Source organism: Cygnus atratus, chromosome 2, assembly GCF_013377495.2.
Source record: "Cygnus atratus isolate AKBS03 ecotype Queensland, Australia chromosome 2, CAtr_DNAZoo_HiC_assembly, whole genome shotgun sequence".
Lineage (NCBI taxonomy): Eukaryota > Metazoa > Chordata > Aves > Anseriformes > Anatidae > Cygnus > Cygnus atratus.
This window is the reverse complement of record NC_066363.1, coordinates 107,118,850-107,145,964: the sequence shown is the minus strand read 5'-3', so window position 1 is coordinate 107,145,964 and position 27,115 is coordinate 107,118,850. Positions and strand designations below refer to the sequence as shown.

At 36.9% G+C, this 27,115-nt stretch overlaps 1 protein-coding gene across 5 annotated transcripts in view; it reads left to right on the top strand.

Moving 5' to 3' along the window:
• The window catches only part of PTPRM (protein tyrosine phosphatase receptor type M), a 476,211-nt gene that overhangs the window by 280,004 nt on the left and 169,092 nt on the right, over window positions 1–27,115 (top strand). For all 5 annotated transcript variants that reach the window (XM_050708960.1, XM_035564162.2, XM_035564160.2 and 2 more), the window contains exons 12-13: window positions 15,543–15,816; window positions 16,952–16,988. In XM_050708960.1, coding sequence (XP_050564917.1) covers window positions 15,543–15,816; window positions 16,952–16,988 — 311 coding nt within the window. The remainder of the gene's footprint in view (window positions 1–15,542; window positions 15,817–16,951; window positions 16,989–27,115) is intronic.

The window sequence follows — 27,115 nt, the reverse complement described above, 5'->3', positions numbered from 1 at the left end:
TGCATTGTCATACTGCATCCAGTGACTCTGAACATTGTAGAATGATAACAGCATAATATAGTATTTCCTAAAATATTCCTTGAATCCCAAAATTCAGTCAAAAGAATGTTACACATTCATCCCATGTAGATTCAAAGAACTAGCATTGTCCTTGATAAATGGAGGTCTTCTCTCCTGTTGTGTTAGGAATCCAAGTGAACTGGTCATAGAATCATTGCATCACACAAAATATCCCAAGTTGGAAGGGACCCACAAGGACTGTTGAGTCCAACTTCTGGCTTCACACAGGACCACCCAAAAAACAGACCATGTCTGAAGCATTGTCCAAACACTTCTTGAACTCCAGCAGGCTTGGTGCCGTGACCGCTGCCCTGGGGAGCCTGTCCCAGTGCCCGACCACCCTCTGGGTGCAGACCCTTTCCCTAACACCCAGCCTGACCCTCCCCTGTCCCAGCTCCATGCCATCCCCTCGGGTCCTGTCGCTGTCCCCAGAGAGCAGAGCTCAGCGCCTGCCCCTCCGCTCCCCTCGTGAGGGAGCTGCAGGCCGCCATGAGGCCTCCCCTCAGCCTCCTCTGCTCTGGGCTGAACAAACCAAGGGACCTCAGCTGCTCCTCATACATCTTGCCCTCCATACCGACCCTTCACCATCTTTGTAGCCTTCCTTTGGACAGTTTTATGTCCTTCTTATACTGCGTCACCCAAACTGCACACAGTGCTTGAGGTGAGGCCGCACCAGCACAGAGCAGGGCGGGACAATCCCTTCCCTTGACCAGCTAGACATGCTGTGCCTGATGCATCCCAGGATATGGTTGGCCCTCCTGGCTGCCGGGGCACACTGCTGGCTCGTGTTCAACTTGTTGTCAACCAGAACCTGCAGATCCCTTTCTGTGGGGCCACTCTCCAGTCCCTCATCCCCCAGTCTGTACGTACAGCCAGGGTTGCCCTGTCCCAGGTGCAGAACCTGGCACTTGCTCTTGTTGAACTTCATGCAGTTGGTGATTGCCCAGCTCCTCCCAACTTAGTGTCATTTAGACCTTGCTAGATCTATTCTCTGTCTAGTTTGTGAAGGCTGGGGCACAGCACTGTATCAAATTCTACAATAATAGTAACTAGATTGTTTCTTCCTTTCATCCTGTCTTATGTAGCAGGAACGAACCAGGTAGAGTCTGATGGATCACAAATCATCAGTGACTTTGCTGGAGCTGAAAGTGTGTTGTAATGAATTTTTCCATAGTAGTCAGAAGCAGACCTACAATTTGCAAGCTGTAGTGAGCTTTGCTTGACCATTAGAGAGTCAGGCATACACTTTCAGAAATGCTACTACTGATTTTTATAAGATGGGCTGCATGATGTCTCAGGTAGCTGCATATTGGTTTGCCTGGGTTCAGACTCCTAGAATTTCATTTGTTTCTTCCTGGTTGATCTATACTTTAATAGCATTGTGCATTAATATTTTATTTCTCCATGACAGATTGAAAAGAAAGGATCAGTCAGCTCTGCCATGGGTTTCAATTTTAAGTATTTCTTTTAGATCCCTTCCAACTTCATTCTTTTTTAAACTAAATGATTTTAGACAATTTCGCTTTTTAAATTTCTTTTAATCTGTGACAAGACTTTACTTTTTATTCCATGCTTTCCAGTTGTTTTATAAATTGGCCTTGGCAACCTGAAAACTGGTTAAATGGTGTAATACTGGTTTATAAAAGCTTCTCACTTGCTGTATACCAAGATATTCTTCTCTCCTTGTATTTATGAACTTATCGTTTCCTTGTGTTCTTTTTTTAAAAAAAAAAAAAAAGAACATAAAGCTGATTAAGAAGCTTTGAAATGGTTGTTGGATTGTTGCAAGTATCATAAATGTAAATTCATTGAAAATATTTTTTCTGGCTTGGTACCAAAATATATTGTCACAGTTTCAGAATTCATTGAAACAGAGAACACTGTTAAAAAGTTAAGCCTTCAAGGATTCAATTCTTCAGACAGTAAAAATCTTATTTTATGATATAATGGCACATTTTAGCCTGCAATAATAAATAAGATTGCTCAGTTCTTATGATTCACTACTAAACACAGGATCTCAAGGTCATATGATTTGACTTGGACTAACTTTGGCTCACTGTTGTGCTTCTTTACAATCTGGTCACATTCTGTTAGATCTTTGGTAATTCATCTGAAGTCATTCAGGTAAATTGAATAGATGAACAGAAACATATTTATTAATAAGTCTTAAAATAACTTATATTCTACTGCTGGTGTTTTTTGTAAAAAAAATCCTTGGCTTTCTAAGAGGATAGGACCACATCTGCAACAGCTTGGTGTTGAGAAACAGCCAATCTGACTGAATCAAAGACATTTAGAATCGACTGCTAGTTATTATCTATTTTTGTACCATACAAGGTGATACGTTTGTACCATGTGTATGATATCTAACCTTTAATTATAATTGCTGTGTCCTTCTGCTTGTTACAAATTTCTAATTACTAAATTGCAATGATATCAAAGAAAAAAATGCTCAGATAAAGAAATCCTTAAATTAGTTAAGACCAAAAAAAAAATCAGCAGAAAAAATCTTCAATCCTAACCTAATTTACCTGAAATTCTGTCCCTGATGTGAGGATTAATAACAGGTGGCCTTTTAGGGAGCACTCAGCTTGAGTCTAATGTTCTAGTTGTTCTTTTATTATCCCAACCCTCTATAACGAAAGGATTTTTTTCACTCTGCCCTTTGTTCACAATATGGGACTGTAATTGAGTTCATATTTCTCACCCAACCTTTCAGCTGTAATTAATATTTTATTATATCAGATTTTATCACTAAATAGCCTAGCAGCAGGGTATTGAGCCACACACGCTCTCACACGCATACACACACAGAAGCAATAGTGACTTATTGATGCCAAGCAAGTTCCTTGTAATGAGTTACGGTTGAGAGAATAAAAAATACATTCATCGTACCCAGCTAATATTCCAAAGCAATTTAGGACTGATCTTATCTTGATCAAACCAGGACAATGAGAATTAAAGTTACAAGAATGAAATATTCAACAGTGTGCATCTATTTATTATATCAAACGTGGCATCTAACAAAAATTGTCTGTGCAAGACCAGCTATTACCTGTTTTCATTATTGTTTTTTATGAACAAGAGCAGTTTAGGTTATATGCTTTTTGCACTAAGAGTTACATGCTGTTCTCAGAGGTTTGCTAAGCAGGAACACCTCCACAGCATGACAGATGTAAAAGTGAGCATTTAAGTTGCTATGCTACTTGTTCTTTAAAGCAGAATAAGCCAAAATGCATTCTACGTACTGAGATTTTTTTGTTGTTGTTCACTTGTTACTTTAAACTATTTGGATAGAAGGAAGTTGTTTTTAATACAAGTTTTGAAAGGTGGAGGCAGTCTTATCATATAAACAGCTGTAAACCAGTTTGGAGAAAAATGTTTCCTGAAACTAAATAACTTTGTTGATGGGGCATTTTCGTTATAAAAGCCTTCCACATAATTTGGGACTAATGGATGTTTTTATTCCTGACAGGATTTCACAGCAACTTTCCTCCCCTTTGCCTCTCCCTCTCCATCTCTCCCTCCTTCCCTCTGTATCTCTCCCTTTCCCCCATCTCCCTCTTCCCTCCCTGCTTCAAATAGGTGATTGCTGGAAGAAATATTCAAATTAAGATAGAGTTCACTAGCAGGCCACTATAGAAGAAACTCTCTACTTTAAATGTTTTATTAATTCTTTGATATCAGCAAAAGTAACATCTTGAAATGTATCTCAGCAACATCTTTTAAAATGAAATGTTAGTACACAGTGAAGTAACCCAGATCCTGACTTCTTCCCTGAGGGAGAGCTCTGTTGTAGCAAAGAAAAGCAGCTAAGCCTCTTCAGACAGTAGGAGAGTGGTAACTGTGGCTCTGGTTACTGAAAACAGTAGTCTTATTCCTATAGGAAGAGTGGCCTAGAAGATACTGCACTGGGGCATGATGCAGATGAGACCTAGGTTTGATTTCTGGTTCAGGTACGGACATTCTGTGTAGCTTTCTGCAAATCAATATATCATCGTCACTCCATTCCTATCTGTAGAATGAAAATAAATTGAAGTAATATTTTCCGCTTTAAAGGAACTGTGAGGAAAAGTATCTATGTATGGTTGTGAATAACTCTGCAATTGTGGGAAGTGCCATACATAGTAAGCAGCTGTATGAACAGGTTATTGTCTGGAGAAAGTTCTTTCTTTTTTTGTGCATCTCTTTCATGATGTCCACCTCAAGATCTCAGAATAGTGGCTTTGTGGAATTTTTTTGTGGTATTATTATCCTGACAATTCCTCCCTGGTTTTCATTCTTTTTATAGCCATGTTGTGAGCAGACTGCAAAGGCAGAAGGAGGCGTCCCCATTTTATTCTGCTCTGCAGTGAAGTCAGTCTCAAAGCCCTGGAGAATCCAAAGCCTTAGGTTAGTTCAGTTTAGACCAGCATCATCATTTAAGTTAGTGCTGCTGCTGCTTAGGCTTTAAATTAAGAGCATAAAGCCTTGTGGAGTGAGATCAATAGTATCTAGTGTCTAAAGGGACTGAGCCCTTATGCTGAGTAGGAATAAAACCTGTTCACTAGTCAGATGAATGAAGGAAGCACTTCTTGGCTTGTGTGTGCTATATATTCTTACCCAAGGTAAGAATTGAACTGAGTTAAGTTTACACCAAAGAAAACAAGGCATATGTGTTGTACTGTTCACCCATCTGGCCATGCCTTCCCTCCTCATTAATATTGGACCTCTTGGAAATTTTCAAGCACATTTGACGCCTTGTAAATGTTGCATAGGCAGTAAGTTTCTACCACATTTTGGGATCTCCCATACAGAGGAAAGACCCGGATTAGTATCCGTGCTGGAAGTTAGGCTGTGTTGTGGCATGAACTTATTAGTTCATTTTGTCCATCAGTTGAGAGCTGCAAATACCAGCAAGCCCATATGTAGCCCAGAAACAGCCACAGCATGTGTTGCCTCTCTTCCAGACAATATTTGGGACATACTAAAAGGAGCTGAGCATATTGAGGGTGGGATCTGGGTATCACAGATGATGTGTGGAACACAGACAGGATTATGGCATGTTCTTGGGTAAGCGTTCTGAACTTCTCACTGTACAACTCACAGTGTCTTAGTCTATTTATAAGACTCCTAAGACTCTTCTGTTTTCAAGTGGCATTTAAAGAATGCAGTACTGGATCAATGTAAATGGAATGTTGTTGTCCCATATACATAAAGAAGACCTCAGCAGAGACATTTTATATAGCCAAAAATAAAATGGTGACATACCTAATAGAAGGCTTATCGCCTTGTGTATATCAGAGCTATTTATGGGAGAAGCTGAATATCAGTAGGTAGAACAGTTCCAAAAATAGTCAGTAGATCATCATGAACATAAAGAGATCTAGTAGCAGCCATTTTTGGTTAAACAATTGCCCCCCCCCAAATCTTACAAAAGTATATGATATGACTTCATAAAATAATTATGAAATCAAACACATTTTACAAACATACTGCATGTGATTTATAAAGAGTATCTGCACGTAACTTGTTACAAAATGCTTTGTTTAAAGCATATCTTAGATTGGCTTCATATTTATTTTAACTTTCCTCCTTCTACTTTCTTTTTCACTTCTTATTTTTCAAAGGTGATGGTACATCTCCACCTATTTTCAGTATATTCCCAGTTCCTTTGCTTTTTCTTTTCTTCTTTCTCGACATTCCTGTGCGGAGCCATATGTAGTCTTTTTTATTCTTACATCTCAGTCTTTTCCTGGTTTTGTTTCCTCAGTTTTCTTTCTCTTTTCACATGCATAGTTACCTATCTGCAAGCTAAAACTATTTCAATGTGTCCTCACATCCTCTTCGTTCTAAACATGTATTTTCCTAAAAATAGCAATAAATACACCTCCTGTTGCCTTCCTTAGCTTGTCACTTGCAGTCTGTATTTAGATCTCATTGATAAGTGTGGAGCACGTTAGGGGAGATCTACAATCAGAGATGTCTTTTACTCATCCAGCAAATACACCATTAATGCCTGAGAGAATTTATGAATACAGAGCCAAATGCTCTCTTCTCTTGTGTTAGTTACACCTGTAGAAAATTACTTTGAAGTCACGTGAAATAGTCCCTTTATAAGTAGGTTTAATTTTATTGTCATTTTGCACTCACTTCATCCTGTTCAGGACTACATAATATGTACAAAATCTGTATATTTTCCTGACATTTGGGAGTTTGAAGAATAAGCTGCCTTGCATGAATCCAAATTAAATATGGAGAGTGCAAGTCACAGAGGGGATGTAAGTGGTTCAGAAAAAGTGAGATGTTTCTGATCATTTTTCTTGAGGCCTGCAGTGGTTTAAAACATATTTTTTTCAGCAGAAGAAATAATAAGAAAAAAAATTACTTTCTCAGTGACAAAGGGAGGTATACGCTTATATTTATAGGACAAAAATATGGGTAGAATTATGTGGTTATTTCTAAGTATGGAGAGTTACTAATACTTTGTCCCTCATCAAATTGACCGTATCAATATATAGTAGTAGTCAGCCACTTGGAGAGTAGGATTAGGGAAACTATTTTGGGATTAAGGAATTCCAGGTGCAGAAATGTATGTAGCAGTTGTGGAGACATAATTGGATCCATGTCATCCTGTTCGTCCTAATTCTAACATATAATGTTAGGTCAGAGGTTAGACTAGATGATCTTGGAGGTCTCTTCCAACCTAGATGATTCTGTGATTCTGTGATAATCTCTTAAGCTTGTGTAGCAGCGTGGTAGTATCACTTCCAAGTCAGTCCTAATTGAGCACTAGCATTTAAATAATCAAAACATAATTAACCACAGGGCTCTATACCCAGGGAAAAAAAGACAAGAAGGAAGGGAGGGAGGGAGGGAGGGAGGAAAATAAAAATAGAGAAAGAAGGGGAAAGAGATAGAGAAAGGGAAAGGAAGAGGAAGAGGGGAAGGGAAGGGAAGGGAAGGGAAGGGAAGGGAAGGGAAGGGAAGGGAAGGGAAGGGAAGGGAAGGGAAGGGAAGGGAAGGGAAGGGAAGGGAAGGGAAGGATTCAAGGAAAGGAAAGGAAAGGAGAAAAATTTCATCAATATTTATCCAGGATTTGGGTGGGCTAGAAGGACTAGGAGAAAGTTCTGATTCCCTTGCCAATCAATGAATCTGAGTTAAAGTAGCGCAGGCTCTTGTGTCACATTTATTTTTGGCATTATGTATTGTCACCATTTATATAAGTGGTGATCAAATGGTTCTTATCAATTTTAGTACGCTGTTCTAGTAGTGAACTAACACTTGCTTTGAGTAAGGGTAGGTTAGCATATGTATTGAATTTATTGATTTTGCAAAGGATGAACTGAAGAAAGGGAAAACTGCAGGCCATCATATGTGTTTTGAGATGGAATACAGACTACTACCACTTACAAGTTTGCAATCTACTATCCTCAAAAAAAAAAAAAAAAAGTATTGCAAACTGAATTCTGAATACCTTAAAAGGTTTTTTCTCTCTCCCCTTCTCTCTTTGATGTATTTGCCAACAATACCAAATTGTACCATGAGTCATCATTTATGTTAACTAAATCTAAATGTAAAAAATCATAAACTCGCAGCACTTCACAAACATTTTATGAATGGTTCATGATTGTCTAAGATTAAAAGGCCAAAGATCTGCTGGACGTTCTCTTCCCCTGACTTAGTATTCTTAGATTCTCCAAGACAGTGAATCTGTACTAGGAACTAAGGGAATAAATGAAATACACTATGTCATCAAGATTACGTGGCACCCATCTGGCCACAGGAAGGTAGAAGGAGCGTGTGTCATTGTCTCATATTTCTTTCGTTCAGACTTTCTTCTAAGAATTTTTGGAGCTCAGGCTTACGTGTCTCCCCAAAATCCTAGAAAGTCCAAATTCACAAAAGAGATTTTTTTCTGTGTTTGTAAGAAACATTTAAATCCATGATGAACTTACAGTGACTAATGCTTTACCACTTTCAGAGCACATCTCACTTTGCTGCAATTAAGATATCATATAGCAAGTGTTTTCATTCTCCAGGGAACTGAATGCATTGTCATATACTCCCCTGGTGACTATCCTTGGAGGAAAGAACAAGCAAAATATCTTTACCTTTCAGTGACATAATAGTCCCCACATGAGACCTGTCTGGATTTCCTGTATATATATACACAGGAATGCTAAAAAGAGATTTGCTTGGATGTATTTTTTCCCAGAAAATCCCTTTTGTAAATATTGACTTTAAAGTCTTTGAGACTGTCCATATGAAAGAGTTGGACAGTGACAAAGAAGCTTAGGAGTTTTACATTAAAAACCAGATACCATTCCCCAATGGACTTAGGTCTGTGAAGATAAAGCTTTATTACAACACCTGAGAGCTTACATTTGGCAGTATCTTTAGGGGCTGAACGTAAGCTGTCTTATCTCCTCCTTTACAGCTGTTTAGGTATTTTTGCTTTGATTGATCTGAGAAATAGGGCTCCCTACATGACAATGGAGGTGCTGTACTGTATTAGTCCCTGTTGTGTTCACTCTAGGTCTGATTCAGAAAGTTTTGTGGCTCTCTGCGATTTGAATATGGAACTTTTGCCACGGGCTGGAAACTTCAGTTGCTAGTCATAGTGTTTCCTGAGAATGAAGATAAATCCTGCCTTGGAGAAGTTAACCAGACTTATCTCTAGGCTTGCAAAATCAGAAAATAAAGACGGGTGTGAAAGTAGAATCATTCCATTCAACTTCCAACAAGTAACTAGCACAAGATATTTTTGTTTCCTGCACTTAAGTTTGAACAGTTGCAAGAATTTCGATTGCTTCCGTATTGCCAATATTATTTGCAACATTGCCTGGTTTTCCTTCTTACTCCATACTACTATATCGTAAGCTTGAAGTTTATGCAGTCACTGATCTCCTCTCTGTCCCACCCGTTGCAGTGCCTACTCACTTTCAAAAATAAAATAAAATAAAAAGATTCAAATCTCATAGACATTGTTTCACATATGCATGGACAAGCAAAGTCACCCCTCCCAAATAAACTGCACACCTTATGTTCTTTCAGACTACTCTTATCCCAAGACCGTATCCTCCCTGGGAACAATTATTCCTGCTCCCAATCCCCTCAGCCTGTAAAAATTGATCTTGAATATAGCAGTGGCCTCTGTTTGACATGCACAAAAAACACAGTTTAGCAACATCCACCTCGCCCTTTGACAAAATGTGCAAAATTCAGCTGTGGTCAGAGGGACAGGACTATTGTTCAGTTGGTTCACTCACTTCATGTCTGTACTGAAAATGACAGCAGTTGGAGTATATTCTGATCAGTATATATTATGTGCTGCTGGACCTTCCAACCCATTGACAAAGCCTAAGTCATGATTACATTGGAGGCACCTGGTAAATCAGGGATATTCATTATCACCTTTATTTAATACCGCCTATAATAAATACATAGAGCCTTGCTCAGTAGGAGGAGAGTTAGCTCTAATTAGCTGCTAACTATAAATTATAAATCCTGTCCTTTAAAGAGTAATTGCCCTTTTTTCCATTTCAAGACATGGTTTACATATAATATCTGGTATATTTAATTTAATATTTAAGGTTTTTGGTTTTAACATGGGCTACAGTAATATAGTACAGTGTATGGGCAGGTGTCAAAAAAGGAATAGATCAAAATTTCCAATGTTACTCCCTATGGATATGAGTTATGAACATCAGAAACATCTGCTGTCAGAGATCAAGAGGAAGTTATATTGAAGATTATATCCAAAAATTGCCCAAAGATTTCCTTTTTCAAATAAAGAAGCAGTGTTGAATAATAAACTTGTGGCTTAACACATGATATATGAAAACATAGATACAAGAATATATGAAGCTTTAGGTGCAAGACATGGATAAAGCAACTGATTTAAAAGTGCTTGAGGCTTACATGGCAGGACTGTGTCTCTGACAAGTATCACAGAAGAACTTTAATAACACATTTTCACTTCACATAAGTGGTGAAATTTCTTGTTGGTGAAAGTATGGGGACCCTGCAGACTGTTACGGTTTGAGCAATTGAGGTTTTCCTGGGCATAAGACTGAGATAACAAGACAGTTTTGGGGTTTCTTAACTTTGCTGTCTATTGTAACTTTGGTATTTTAGCAGAAGAATGCAGTGAAGTGATTCTAGCTTACAGATAAAGTAGTGTTACAGGAATAAGTAAGTCAAATAGTGGTCAGTATGTACATTAAAAGTAATTCTATTGTTTCAACCTGATGTCATTAAAAGAAAGCATGCACGCAAGTCAAGAGATAGAGATCTATAAAATGTACCAGTTAAATATGTTTACAAAAAAGAATGAAACTACAAAGAGCCCTATCATAAAGAGCAGAAAAATTCAAATTAGACTCCACAGTGTCACTGTTGACAAAGTCTGCAAAAATAGCCCAGCAGTTTACACAGCTTATCAGGACAGCACTAGTGGAGCTTAACAGCTTTGCAGGCTTTGTACATTACCTAGAAATGTATATATATATTCAAGGATAATAGAAAAGAAGGTCTTGAACTTCCATGTCACAGCTAGAAACTGAGGCACAAAATTGTTTGTTTACTTGCCTAGGATCACAAGCAAAGGTTGTATTAATACCAGTAAATAAATCCAGACGCAGGTCCTTGGGCCATCTTTCTTCTGTAAAATATATATATATATTTAATTTCTGATGGCTTCAACAAATTGCATCCAGCTAGGTGAAGCATCAAGACCATTTAAGAGAGAAAAAAAGGGGCAAACGTTTCAAGAGTGAAGTGATCAAGCTTCTTTTCCCTTTGTTTTCAATTTGGAATTACTTTTGGTTGGAGTTGTAATTACAAATTCATCAGTTTCAATTGATAGGAAATAGGAAATACGCAGATAGTACATCTTAAGGACTTTCAGATTAAGAATCCTGAAATCCATTCTTGTATCCAGTAGGCCTTTCTGGAAATGGCTTTCTCTCTTTGAATGAGACTTTAATTAAATAATACTTGATTTACTGCATTCCAGTAATGTAATGTAATTCCTGATTCAGAAAGTGACTAACACCCAGCATTTCATGTACTTAAGAATAGGTGTATATATACACTTAAGTCTTCTTTTGAGTTGTTTCAGTGCCATATGTTTGGTTCATTTTTCTAATATCTAAATGTTCTTAGCATCTTTGATTAATGTGTTAAAATATCTTCTTTCGTCTTTCTTGCCTTTTTTTCAGCTTTGTCTGAAAAAAAAATCTGTATATTTAGGAGGCATTGAGAAATCATTTTAATTTAAGCAACCCAGTTTCAGTAAATATCTGAGAAGCCTGGTATGTCTAATTGCTAACCAAAATTGCAGTCCTCATTATGTTTAGATCTGTATTTCTGTATAATCATTTAAATTTGGAACCGTTTTGCAATTGTTAAAATAAAACACAGTTTAAAAATTGCATCTTTTTTTTCTTTTTTTCAGATACCTTTTTTAATCCTCAAATTTGAAGTGCTTAAATCCTAAGTTAACAATAGTTGCCATGTGTTCCTTTTTTGATGCAACACTTAAGTTTCAGCTTATATGAAAGTAGGTTTTGTGTTCAATTTCGAAGGCATTGGAATTCTACAGTAGAACTGCATAATGTGAATTAAACTCAAATGACATTTCTTTCCTTCAGAAAGTTCAATTTAAGTCCTACGAATAGCTGATACACTTTCAGCACCTTTCACTATAGTGTAGATTTTATTTTTTGGATTACAGGTAGGAAGACTTTATCCTCTGAAATGTAAAGGTGTGGAAAAGGAATAATGCAACTTCAAATAAGCAGGAAATATGACTAATACCTCAAAGGAATAATAGAGTTCTGATGCAGTGCTAGCTCAATTTATTAGACTTGAACCCTTTTCAGCATAGGCAATTGAGCTGTTACGTATTAAAGAAAGCAATTTTAACAATAAGAATTAGAGAAAGCCTTTGGATTATAATTGTAATTGAGGTGATTTTTAAAAATTCGTTAGCAAGATGATCTCACTTACACAAATGTAAAAGGTATCACTCAAAAAGTTCTGTCAGGTTTCCATTGACCCAGGTGCTTATAATGTGTTAATTTACATCAGAGAAACAGCAGTATGTAGCAAATGGGCAGCAGATAGGATTTAGTTATTTTTCATTAGCACTTGGACTTTGATAAAGGGGAACAGAAAAGAGCTGCTTGACCTTTTAGTTCTTAAATTATTAAAGAGCAAATAGATTTGAGGTCTAGATGCTTGCAAATCTAATTTGTCTTGCGGAGTAAGGATGAAAAGGCATCTTGAGTTTGAAATTGCTCCAGTCGAAGTAGCTCTTTCTTTAGTGTATCTGAAGATGAATAGATGGCAGGCATTTAAAATGTAATATACAAGGAGTAGTGCATGCAATATAACTAATATGAATTGCAAGAGGAAAAGGAGCAATTTAATGACAGGTTTGTCTCTAAAATATCTGCAGTCTTTAGTTATAATCGCTGAGTGAAAAATGAAAAGAGTACACGTTTCAGCCACTACTGAAATAAGTCATATTACTTAGTCTGGTCTGAGGTCCTTCTTACATTCAGTCCTGATACCATACAGAAGGTAACAATACTCTGCTGAAGGCTGACGGCCAAATCCAAAACTTACTGTACTGTCTGTCATGCTTCAGTGAGAACGAGGGATTCTTATCTTTTTTGTGGTATTAGGCAGGTGTGTCCAGTTTCATACCTTGCAAGAGCAGATGTTTACATCACTCTACTTTTTTTTTCCCAATACTCCAATTCTCAAATAGTATTTACTGTAGATTCACTGTAAATTAGTAGCTAGAGGAGTCAACACTCTCTCTTCGGAGTAGCTTGAAATCCTACTTCTAAGCAACTATATTTTGTTCTAGAAAATTAAATGCTAAAATCATGTCAAATGTTGATTTGGAAGAGAAAAAACGTGACTGTAGTGACTGATTAGTTTCTAAGCTTAGATATTTCATGGTTAGTTTTTACAGAGCGGTTGCCATGTATTGACCTTCATTTACTACTCAGCATGGAATTAATCAGCTAATGAAAATCTTTCTGCTAGATACATAGACTTCATTTTACAGAGCTGCAGAATGTGCAGATGTTGGTCTCCAAGTGGGCCCTGAAGGCACTTGTTTGTCTCCATGGCTGTACCTAATTTTACTTATACATAGGCAGATTTCTGCATGGGATTCAGATTCAGATTCAAACATCCAAAATTAGGTGTCCACTTGCAGATTTCTACATGTGAGATGAGTATTACTACAGTCAGTGGAGAGCTAGTCTGTACAGGCAGAAGACCTTAAAGACTCGACAAGCCAGCAGGTATTTTCTTTTGGGTCAACTGAATAGCTTTCTAGGCTCCACTGACTTTAATGGGAGTTTACAGATGTATATACATCTTCCTGAAGACAGTTACGGTTAATATTAAACTAAATGTCCACCCTGAAGAAGGTCTAATTCAGGCACAATAAGAGGTAGTAAGAATTCTGTTCATTTTCTGGGCATTTTTTTGTGAGCATGGAAAGTGCAGTGTCTCCTACAGGAGATGCCAAGTCTTAAAAACAAAGTGAATAGGGCCTGTTCTGGTAAACAAACAAACAAACACAACCACACAAACAAAAAAGCAGTAAGAGGGCCAAGAGAATTGGTGATAATCAGGTATGAAGGCTCTGCAGACCTAGCTTTGTGCTGTCCTGGTGTATGACTGAGATCCTAATTGCTGTATCATTATAAATTTACTATTAAGATCATCATCAAAACATCATTGCGATCCTTCATTTTTTTCTATCTATAGCCATACCTGGGTGTTGATAACTGGGTCTCCCCAGCCAGAAATCAAAACACAGCAATGCCACTCCTTTAGAGATGATCTTTCGCATCCAAAGCTGTCGCACCTTTCTCGGTGTTGCATTCCCTGTCCCGTCCACTTCTAGGGCATGTAGCTGTACAAGCACACAGCATTGCCTAAGCATGCAAAGGCAGTGTGAGGGCAGAGGCGTTATGTTAGGCAGGTCGTGCTCTGAGTCAATAATGTGGCAGTAATGAGTGCAGGGGCTCGGAGAGGTCCGTGCCACTGCTCAGAGAAGCTGGAGTGTAGCGGAGCCCCAGCGGGTGCAGGAGCAAAGTGGGCATGAGCTGGCATGGTGACTGCGCAAAGTCAGCTCTTTTATTTCTAAAGCAGCTTTTCCTTCAGAAGGGGAATAGGCACGGTTGTGCTTATATATGACTAGGCTTAATAAGCCCTGTTTGGTCCAGACTGACCCACAGAGGCCCAGCGCAAGCGTCCCTGTACTTTGGGTAGAGTCATGCATCTACCTACAGATGGTGGAGTGGGGACAACAGGTCAGCAGGCTGTGTGGCTATTTCCTCATAATGGAGCATGCCCTACCCAGAGATTCCTGGGTTTTATGAATTAGGGACTTGAAATATCATAAATTGTATAAATAAAATAAATGTAGATGACATGCAAAAATGTGGATGCATCGTCGCTTTAACATCGGTTACTTGTACTGACTTGCTTATTCAGATTCGAGATTCCAGGAGACAAGTAATGATTAAGAATCACTGGTCCCCAGTGAAGCAATAAACTCGCAAGCAAGTCCTCTTTAGAGACATGGACTTCCCACTTCACAAATCTGAAAGCACTGACTCAGACTTTTATAGCAACTGCAAGGGTATAATGATTTCACTGTTTGCATATACAGCAGAAATCACTATTTCTTTGTTCCTGCTTGAATGTCCACCGCACCTTTACAGTGGAGAAGAATGGACTGTTCCCTCTAGGTCCCAGTACAGCGAAGCATACAAGTACAAACTGAATTGCTTTGCGGAATGCAGAAACGCTTAAAAACATGGTTATCACTAAGATGTGTTAAAAGTGCTTTGCTGAGTGAAAATAACATCCATCAAAAAGTGCTTCGTTCTTGCTCAGGAACAGTCAATATGCCACCAAAATTTTAAAAGACTGTAATTTACTCTGTGTGCTTTTATAAATAGTTATAATGTCAACAGTTAAGAAAATACTGTTCCCTGTCTCTTTGTAATTTATTTATTCATTTTTATCTTATTATTTCATTTTATTTAGAGAAGATAAACAGGTTAGAAGATGGATTCTATAACTTTACATTTATTTCTGTGAACAAAATAATACTTAATTCTATACTATAGCACTAATCAAGAAAGCTTTTTCTGTACAAGAGAGTTTTTCAAGTTCAAGAGAGAAGGTGTTCTGTGCATTTGCTGTATGAAGAGCTGTGGTGTGTATGGCTAATTTTATTTTTGCAAAACAAAATGCACATATTTGAAAGCATGAATCTATTCCATAAATTCATACATGTGAATACCAAAATGACATTTTCTTTCCATGTCCTTTGCTTTTTACAGGTATATATTTTTTTCCATAACCACTGGTATTCTATATCATGGTCTTAGAATGAATTGACTACCCAAGTCTTAAAATAACATGGATTTTTTTTTCTTTCCTTTCTATACTCTTAGTGTTTATCAAATAGTTGTTGAAGAGGAACGCCCACGGAGGACCAAAAAGACGACTGAGATCCTGAAGTGCTATCCAGTGCCCATTCATTTCCAGAATGCCTCACTTTTGAATTCCCAGTACTACTTTGCTGCAGAGTTTCCAGCCAATGGTTTACAAGCTGCTCAGCCTTTTACTATTGGTGATAACAAAACCTACAGTGGTTTCTGGAACACTCCTCTTCTTCCTCATAAGAGCTACAGCATCTATTTTCAAGCTGCTAGCAGAGCCAATGGGGTAAGTCGTATTGCAGGTGTGGTTTTATACACTGTTTGTGTGAGAATAGATGATGAGCACCAACTAGCAAGGTGCCCAATGTAATTGCTAATGAGAAAATGAAGTAACCGTGGAATTTAACACACCAAATTTTAAAACTAACAGTTTTCCTGACACGTTATTGCTTAATGATTAAAGGTTACAGGAAAGAGGAAGGGAAAACAGCACATTTTGTCAATAGTGAACAGGCAAAGCAGTGCATTATCATTCTGTCATTATCTAAAAGCTGTCCAATGAACCTGGTTGATCAGCTTTTTTTTCTTTCCTTTTTCTTTTTGTTTTCTTGCTTTAAAGAGAAGAGTATTGTGATTCCTTTCGTTAAGTTTAAGCCAAACTTGATTGTGGGTTTTAGCACATCTGTCTTGGCCTGTCCAACCCCATTACATTAGTTTATAACGTGTTCAACTCCCATTTTCTCATTTGGTTGCCCTGACTGAATTAGATTATTTTTTTTTTTACCCTTTCTGCAAACAGTAAAAGAAAAATAAGTAGATGGAACTGAAATGAAAAGTTTTTAAAAAGGCCTTCGCAGATCATGTTTCATCAGGCTAATTCTTCCTGGAATTGTTTTTCATTTCCTGCACAGACCTACCCAGAGCCCTTCAATTCTTGATAAGTTTTGGCTGTCTGTGCTGACAGCCTGGAAGTGTTTTCTGCCAGAGACCGTAATGGTCCCTCTTTCACAGTGCACTGACAGTGCAGAAATGTGAAACACCATTGATTATTTTTTCTTTCTAAAATTGTCTAGCATGATGCTTAGAACTATACTTATCTGTAAGAAAAAGAAAAGTCTCCCAAGGTCATTAAGTTGCCAAAGGAAAGAGCTGAATGCCTGTCTGTGCTTTTGAGAATCTTTCATGTATTTTCTACTTTCAGAAGAATGTTAACTGAAATGTTTATGTAACATACTGAAACGGTGTTTGTCCATATTATGAAAGCACATCAGAGTTGCTTAATAACCAGTTAAATACGGAATGAGGAACATTAAATAAACACTTCCCTCACATTTTATCAGTACTTTCAAGAACAGAATCATGGACGAATTTCTGTGCTTAGAAACACAAGATGTGACCTTTTTCCTCTTTATTTGACACAGGAAACCAAAATCGACTGCGTCAGGGTAGCCACAAAAGGTATGTTCATATTATGTCACGTATTCTGTATTTTGGTCTGTTGACCTTTCCTCCACATGGTCTTTGCAAGCTTCCAGAAATGTTTATATTGCAAAAAGGCATCACTAAACCTATCCCAGAACTTTAAAGGATTCATTTGCATCTCTAGCTGAGATTTAAGAAGTTTGTTTGTTTGTTTGTTCTTAATAATAAATGTGTTGCTAGTTTTTAGTTGTTTACTTGAACACGTATTTTTTAAATATATTCTGTGGGTTTTTATATGATCTCACAATAAACAGTTCAGGAAATTTTTATATATAACAGATTTGTAAAATTGCCAATTACGGCGTGCAGACTAGCTGCATATTCATTAGTAGTGAAAATGTTTTTTCACCCCTTACTCATAAGCAATTATCCTATCTTTATTGCTTGATGAAAGAAAAATGGAGAAATCATGTTCTTCATTTTCATGGTACAGAACAACTCAGTTTATTGGAATGTCAGCACATCATGCTACCATTTATGAGACAAGGTGGTATAATTGAGGCAGTACCATCTAGAAGTTTGATCCCCAAACAGGAAAGATAAACATATTGCTGATACATTTAACTTTGAAGGCTAGGACTTGTCTGTGATTATCTTTGTAGTCTCATCTTTTTAGCACCTCTAGCTGGTGCCAGCTTCAAGGTATGGAAAATAAGTGCTGTGATAGTATGGTTGTGTGGAGATTGTAGCAGAGGAACAGGAAAGGAATGACTGCTGAGTAGAAACAGATAACACTGCCATGCAGTTTGGGCACCTGGTAAGAGTATGACACAAAAAATTCATCCCTGTGCCAGTATTTCTTTTGGGAGATCATGTGTGTTCACTAGTGACTGTCCTTAATATAACTGGCTCCTCCAAGATTCCCTTTACATGCAGACTTCACAATTCTCCCACCTCCACTATATCTAAATATGATGGATGAGAATTTCATTACTTAAAGTAGCTGAAATGTTAGCATGTAGTTGCCTCTGTTGAATGGCTGGATCTTCCCTAATGTGACAATGCACTTTTTATGTCTCTTCCTATTTTTGTCAAAAACAAAAGGAGTAGTTTCATTTCTAATTTACTAACTGACTGCTTATTAAACCATAGCAAGCTTTCAAATGTCTTCACTAACCTAATAAAATATAAAAGCGATTAATTTCAGGTTAAAATGGAATCCTGTGTTGTTTTCTGGGAGTTTCAGTGTTACCAGGAATGAATTACATTACCTCACAAACTGTGATAGGTGAATAGGTGATTAGGGAATGGGTTTTAGATTATTTGAAGATTTGTATTCCTGATCACTAATGGATGTTCAGCTATTTCAATTACTTGACTGGCTGAAAAATCTTACTCTCTCATTTGAGAAGTGAGGGGTAACTTCATGAATTGGAATAGCTTCCATAGCAACAAGGTAGCACGTTTGGCAATGGAGATGTGAGAAACGCAGCTTTTATTTTAAACAAATCTCCATACTTTTTTTTCTTTGAAAGCCTGTTTCCGAATTTTTCATAATACCTTTTTGAAGCCTGTAAAATAATGCAAGTGGTTGTTGTGAGAACACTGAAGTCAGAAGTGTCCTCTAAGTCATTTATAGCTCCTGGTGCTAAACTTTCCGGGTGGGCTTCTGTAAAGCACTTATCACCATGCTTATAAACCAAATGTCTCTATTATATTTTTAAATTATATATATATATATTTAAATAAAATGTAGACTGTGACATATTGTAATACAATATTAATCATACCTGTTTGTACAGGTTTTTTTCCCTTTGGATCCCCCAGAGAAAAGCAGACTACTGTCCCCTCTGTGGACTTACCACACATGGAATAGAAAAAGTAGCAAAAATGCTTACTGTCTGTAGGTCAGAAGTCACAACATCTGCAGTGGTGTCCCATTCTCTGCCCCCTTCTGTCCACATTCACCACCACCACCACCTTTTTAGAGATCATATAAAAATCCTGATTCCAATAATTGTGATTGTAATTTAGGATCAGAATATTGGGTTTTGTTTTCCTCCAGCTTCTGCTGAAGTCAGAGGGAACCTTTGCCACTGACTGTTTGGAGAAGCATCTGACAGCATATTCTTATGATGCAGAGTCTTCTGTTCTTAGTTTTCTATAGAGAAAGCCTTCTAGGACCTCTGTGAGTATTTGGTGTATATACAAATGTGGAGACTGCAGGGTTTCCATTCCCATTATTTTTGACAAGATAATTAAACAAACAAACAAACAAAAATCAGGAAGAGATTTTCATACCAGTGGTAATAAAGGTTGTCGTATTTTGCTTGAAATATGGCTTTCATATACCTACTCTTTCTTCAAGCTAAATGATTGTAAAATCTCAGCAGACGAAGTTGAAAACATTCCAAAACCCCTCCAAGTTTATTGCTATCAACTTTGTGGTGTTTCGTGATTTATATTAAGACTATATTTCCTGATATGACTTACAACACTGTCTGGATAGAGACATCTTGGTTATCTCCTAGGATTCCAGTTCTCAAGAGGGAGACATTATTGTTCTAATTTTGCAATATTGGAAGGCTTTCATTAATTATGAGAGAGAAAAGGATATTATAATATTTTAAATCCAATAGCAACAGTACTCTAGCAGCTACTATCAACACTGCATTTCAGTGTTGCAGAGGGATATTTCAAAATATTATGCAGCAGCAGTTTTGAGTTTAATTGTCTGCAGATGGTAGATGATCTATTTTCCTCACTCGTTGCCACATTTCTAATAGCACCCAGGCTGTTCTATGTAAATTAGTGATCTTTCATATAATTTTCTCCTTAATTTTCCAATATTTTTTCTTTGCATCATTCTCCAGCTGCATCATGTTGGATCTGACCTTTTAATTTTTTTTTATATTTCTTAATATATATGTATCATAGTGTGCTTAACCATTTAGAGACAATCATAGAACTGCTGGCAAACAAAGAAATATAGTATCTTATTACTGTGAGCCATGCTAATAGTTATATGTACCAGTCAGGGATTGTTACAGAAAATTGAGAATACTTGAGGCACACAAACAATTCGGGTTTTTCAGCTTTTTCTCGTCTTAGTGGTAAAACATGAACACATGTAAAACTTGGACCTCAGGCAGTTGCATGCACACCTAACTCAAAGCATGATGACTGTCAGTGGTCCTTCTGTGTAAGCTGAATGTTAATTATATGGTTAGTCTGTGTATTTTCAGAATGAAGACCTTAGCAGGTAGAACAAAAATGAATCTAAGCTAGCTCAAGAAAGTTTTACATGAAAATTATCTTAATAAGAAATATAGGAAAAATATACCATGAGAAAATAAGAAAACAAAAAGAGAAATTATTAAAAATTACACAGAGAAGTTAAGATTAGAAAAATCTGAGTTGGCAGTTAAGTTTCACTTAGAAAGCCCGGTGCTGCAACTAGCAAAGCCAGACAGTCTCCAGTTTCCTCAAACACATTATATGTAAATAATGTGCTTTGAGTCCTCTTCCTGTAAGTCACATACAAAAGCTCATTAATTCGCAGAATAACCAAACTAACAACTGAGGATGAAAAGGAACTTGTGTTTTTTTTTTTTTTTTCTTTTTTGTTTGTAAGAAGTTCACACAATAAACTATTGACCAGGATTCTTCTTGCTGGCCTAGCTTCAGTCTGGCTTTTTTTTCCCTCATGCATGCTGACCTGGAAATCTTCCTTTGCCTTAGCTGCGATAATCGTGACTCAGCTTACAACACCATACATTCGCATCGCCCCTGCTGCAGGCGACGACCAACTAACAGGTCAGATGTTCAAGTACAGACAAGTTATCATGCCCATTTTTGTCTCATTTTCTTTGGCTCCTTTTTCCTGATGATTTCTTCATTCTCTGCTCATAAATAGTTTTCTGTGTTAAAAGTTTCTTTTTGTTTAGAGTTTTTTTCTTCGGCTCAATTAAATTAAATTGTGTGCTTGGCACCAAAACGTACACACACATCCCTGTATGTACAACTCCGCTGCATGTTTCCATTGTGTGTGTGTGATCTGTGGAATGTTCCTTCAAGCCTGATTTTGTGATGAGATCTAGCCTTGCTCCATCCATAAATTCAATCACAATTTGAATATAGATATATATCTGTGTACCTGTTTAATTTTTTTTTCTATGTTATTAGATCAAGACACAAAATATCTAAATCATTTATTTTAGGTTCATGAGTTGCATGTGTAAGCTAGGGCTAAGATCTTGTATTAATTATTTTTTTCTGCAGAGTGTTGGGGAGGTCATATTTTCTGGCAACATTTAAATATGCATAAATAAAAAAAAAAAAGGAAAACTTCCTCCCTCATAATTATGTCATACATGCATTCTAGACTTAAAGCAAAATAACCTGTGATGTGAGACATAAAAATGAACAAATCTGTAAGGTTTTTAAGCCTAATTGTCTAAGTAAACTTAGTGCACAAGTGAGACAATTACTGTGGGCTCAGTGTGGCTTGAAGACCAGTTCTGAATGTACCAAAAAATCTTTATGAACTTGGGGAAAGTATTAATTTTGTTGGCAAATAAACACATGTGTAAAGCTTTTGTGGGATTTGCAAGCCTTTTTATTTTCAAGCAGAAACAAAGAGCACTAAAATAATCTCTAAGATCTAAGGTGAGTGTAATGGAATATGTAGGAGGGGAAGTTAAACCTAGTCCATCAGCATGTAGCATATGAAAAAATCATTGCCCTTTTCAAGAATACTGGCATAGTTACTTGGGGAGTATGTAAATATTGCTACCGAGGCATCTGAGGGACAAGGCGAGTTCAGATCCTTAGCATCTGGATACTGCAATAGTCAACAAGAGACGGGTAAATAATTCGGCCCAAGAAAAGAGGATTAGTGGCATGCTTACTAGTGGCACGAGGGAACACATCCTCCCAACACGTTTCTCCTACTGACTCCCAGACCGTGGAAAGGATCTACATGTAAAATGACTTCTTTATGTGGAAATCATATATTTATTATATCATATATCATATTGCCAACTGCAGTTACTACAAGGCTTACAGCTCTGTTAAATAACATTACAGAGCATTTTCTATTTAATGCCTTGTCCTCGCTTCTTCACCCAGCACCAAAGTTTGAGATCAATAAATTGCTTTTGTCTTCTAGCATTTGAGGAGATACGTAATTGGTGGTGGGGAGGGCAGGGTAGAGATTTTTTTATTATTATTTTTTTTCTGATGGGAAGTTGGTGTTTCTTGCATAATGAAAATCTAGAATCTTGGCTGCATTCCTGAATATTGTTACTGTTTTTGAAAGATTGTCCTTTTCAGAAAATCATGGTAATACAGCCTAGCTTTCAAGCCGACTCACATGCACTTCCTCCATCATCAACTCAACCTGACACTTACTAATGCAATTTATAAACAATTAATTATTAGTTCCTCCTTGTCCTTCCTTTCTTCCTCCTTTTCATATAAAAGTAAGATGACTTCTAGCTATAGGATCACTTGCTATTTGCCCTAAATATCTTGACAGCACCTCCTTGCTTCAGTACTCCTTTGGAGGCTGTAGCAAGGGTAATCTTTTAACATCTGTTGGCCAAAAGAAAAGACTATGTATACAGGAAGCATAATAGTCCTTGCAATACAGTCTCCAAGTTTAAATAAACAAATGCAATTTTACTCTATGGTTGAAAGCATTTAGAGGATTAACAAAGAAGTTATCGCTTATAAGAGACCGTATGATCTTGACTTCAAAGTTGAATCATAAATGTGTGGTTTTGAGAAATCTGAAAGCATCTGCATTTTGCTTCACTATTTTCTAGGAGACATTTCATGTAACAGTTTTAAATTGTCCATATTTGGTATGCACTTGGCCCTTATCTATTTTGTTCTGTCTGCATTCTGATAAAATAGCATGCTTGGAATTGTGATTAGGATGTTCATTCTTTCAGGCATTTTCTTAATTGTTGAAATATGTCTGAACTACTTATATTTAAATTAAAGTATTTCCATTTGTGATTTACTGGAGCAGCCACCACTTTGCTAGATATTATTAAGACTGATTTCCATAGAACGCCCTTTTTACTACCCATTGTTAATTACACATGCAGCTGGAAGTGGGAGTTCTGTGCTATACAGTCGTCATAGATAAAATTCTTGGTACAAATCAGATACAAAATATGTCAGAAATTTTGTAGAATGACCAATACTTAAGAATTTAAAAGATTTTTTAAAATGATACTGACAGTCTTAAAGCTTATATGAATTTTACCCTGCATACCTTAAGGTCTAAATGAGCAGCATTTTATATAGCCATGTTAAAAGCAGTCATAAAATAATTCTAGTTGGTTTCTCCTCCTTTACGAAGTTAGCTGCATAATAAAATATACAGATTTCTTCAGATATGAATTCAGTATGTGAGATGTATTGCTATAGTCTGGGTCAGATTCTGTTATCAGCCATTCCAGTGTAAAATTGAAAAACATCAACTGAAATCATTGATCGATTAAATTTCAGCCTCGTTTTTTGTTGTTGTTTTGTTTGTTTCTTTTTTCCCTCCAGATTTATTGCTCTATGTCTCATCATAACTGAAAACAGTTTGTTTATTAACACAAAAACAGCAGCATGTATTTGAGAGGGACCATTTTTCCATTTATCTAATTTGTTGGATAGAACTGGGATAATTACTTTATCAGTATTTGTGGCTTCTCCTTTACAATGTAATTTGAGGTATAGTAGCATGGGCTGGACAGACATTCAGATTCATTTTTCTCCATCCTGAACCATGTAGCGTTGACTTAGATGTATTTTGACATATGGAAGCTGGAAGTGCTGCTTTGGGTAATTGAGAATCCAAGATTTCCTAGTTGACACTTCAGTGCTGTTTGTAATAACAAAAGCTATGTGCAGATATTTTCTCAGAGTGAATACACAGTTTTAGGACCTTATTCTTCCCTTGATACTTCTGATTATAATTTACATCAGTGGGAGTTGTGCATTGTTATTGAAGGGAGAGCAAACACCTGTATGGTGTAATGTCAAAGCCATATTACAGTGCCATTGCATGGCTGAGTGACAAGGAAAGCAAGGTGAGAATGGATCGGACTCTTCAAAGTGAAACTCCAGGCCTGTTATTACCTTGTAGCCCCAGCATTTGTTGTACCAGTTTTTCAAGGATCCTGATCCTCCTGCTCAGCTGGGCAGAACATAAAGCAAGAGGAAATCTTCCCACTTTCTGCAGTGATGGCTGAATGCATTTCAATGGGCCGGAGTGTCACTTGTGATTTATTGCCCATTTTTGTTCTTTTATGTGTTATATTTGTCATTTTTGCAATGACAGTTTCATCTATAAAACAGTATAGTTACAAGAAAATGTTAAGAGGATACAGCAGTGGCATGGGAGCTAGTGTTGCCTTCTCTCCTTTTTGTTTTTTTCCCTAGTACATTACAGAGTCAAATGTCAGGTTTTCTGTTTTTAAGACAGTGCAGCCAAAGCAGCTCAAATTCTAAATGTAAGTACATTTTCCATAGAGCAGATGAGGAAGAGCTGAAGTTAAACAGTTACACAGAGGGTCTAAAAATAATTCTAATAACTATTCACAAATGCTGAAACAACACATAATACAGTCCCTTTCCAGCTGTAGACAGTAGAGAGCCTGATCTGATTAGGAGTCAGTTACTGATGTGATTCTATTAATGATATTAAGTACTCCTGTTCATATTTTACAGTAATAAGAATTCCTACAAGATTTTCTGAAAATTAGCTGACAGCCTTAGTTTTGAATGTGTTCGAACTATTACAGAAAAAACAAAGGCTCTAATTGAGGATTCAGGTCCTCCTCCCAGTTAGCTCTGGTTACTCCTGGTTACTCTGAACAGGTTGGACTGGAGATGGTGGGATCTTTGCAACTCTCCTGTGTTAACAGGAGAGCAGAGAAGATAAATTGCAGAGGGTCACAGCAGCAGTTCTGCTCAGGCCATTGATGCTAATGGTTGGCAAAAGAGATCTGCATTCATCAGCTGCCCTGGCACTGCATGGTCAGAGCCAGTGGTGTTACAAACATAGGGTGGGAACAGCTGGAGAGGATCCCTTGACCTAGAAGAAAATCACTTGTTATCCTTTAGGAAGGACTAAATAGCCTAAATAGTTACTTTCTGCACTGTAAAGACTGGAGTTTGTCCTTTATTCAGAAGAATTAAAGAGTTGGGTGCCACTGAGTTAATAGTCATTGTAGTACCTGTATTACATCCCTCGAGTACACAACTAACTGATTAGGAAAAGTGAGTGTCCCAATCCATAGCTGAAAGAACATAATGCCACGTGTCTATATCAAGCATCTCTTTAGTGAAGAGATTGACACAAAATTTAATTTCAGCCACTAAAGACAAGCCCATGCAATTCATACTAACTCAAAAAATAATCTATTTGCTCAGCAATGTGTACTCTTCATATGAGAATACCTTTGAGGCTGTCTGAGGTTGGATGGGGTAAAAGCCAATTGTAAAAATAACAATATGACTAAACTGACAATGATAAACTCTTAACAAATTTAAGAAATTTCTGCCATCTCTGCAGTACCAGTCACTATCATATCTAATCCAAAATAGTTCAACATCAGCAATCGGCAGAGAAGAAGAAAATACAAAACAAAACAAAAATATTAGTAATTTAGAACATGCTTGTATGCAGTGTAGTGTGCTATTACATTTCTGTATCAAGAAATGATGCCTCTGATTTTTGCATTCAAAGCAGAACATGTTTTGCATGTACAACAATGAAAAATTAAGGAGAGACAAGGGAAGAGAGAGAAACTCAGAGATATAATTAGTAACTGAAAAAACCTGTGAATTTCAATGTTTCCCATCTGTAATTATTGACTGTATTCATAAAATGGTAGGCAATTAGAATTTTAATTTGAAAGAAAATGTGGGACCTGTTTGGGGTAAAATAACCTGTAGTTCTCGGGTACTGCAAATCTGGTGTTGGTATCTCTGGAGAGTTATCAAACATGTAATGCGATGCTACATGGATTATATCTGTGTTAATGTACAGACTAACATTACAGTGTATTGTGGTTAGAGTAGTGTACAAGGAGGAGAGTAATACTGTAAGCTTTAATCAAAAGACAGAATATACTACTTTGGGCAAAATAATGTTTCAGCAATTCACTCACTTTAAGATTCCTTGAAATAACTGAAATTTCAATAAATGCCTAAGCAGCATTTGTCTGCTTAGAGTAATATCTCAACACTCTGCAAGCCATGACTATAGTTACTGTTGGGATTTCAACAGTTACTTCTCCAGACTTTATATTAAAAATCTTCTTTTTTGCAGTAATGGGAGTTTGACTGCAAGAGCAAATGATTTTAGAGATGTGTGAGAGGCATTCAAATATATTTGTGTATTTTCAAGCCTCTATTTTTCAAAAACTTTGAAATTTAATGTCCTACTGTTCATCTGATTTTCTGTTATTGCTGGCCACTGGGAAGTGTTCATGTAAATAGAAAGCACCTGTACAAATGAATGTTGCGTCATAGTTTTTCAGAAAAGTGGATGGGAATTGCTGTCTCACATGGTTTTAAGATGAGATCAGGAGAAATACAGTAGTTTTAGGTTCTATTTCATCTTTTGAGTTCGCATCAGAAACACAAACAGAGGGGAAACAGAGGAAAAAATGTAAATCGTCATTGGTCAGAACCAAACATTAAATATTTTTGAATCAAAACACGTTTTCCAGTATGCTGCTATTGAATTAATTCGACAGCTTCTGTTTATGACTAAATGCGTTGATAATTAAAAATGAAATGGAAAGGATTGAAGAGAAAAAATGACTGTTTAAGGCATTCTTAATCAAATATGACAGTTGGACATCATTTTTCTGTAACTCCTAAAACCTACAGGAAATACATGAAAAATGAAATGTAAATTAGTGATAAACATTCATAGGAGGCCTAGTCTATTCTTGTCCCTGAACTAGGATCTTGGTTTGTCTAACACTGCTTCAGTTTGGACAGGTTTTTATTGGCAATACTGTAAATGCTTTTGAAATGTGAACAGAAGAATTATTGGTACAAAAATTATACTGTATTGGTACAAAGACAGGTTTAGAACTCCATGGAATTATTTCTCCTTTCTTGTGCTGATTCTCCTTTCCAGT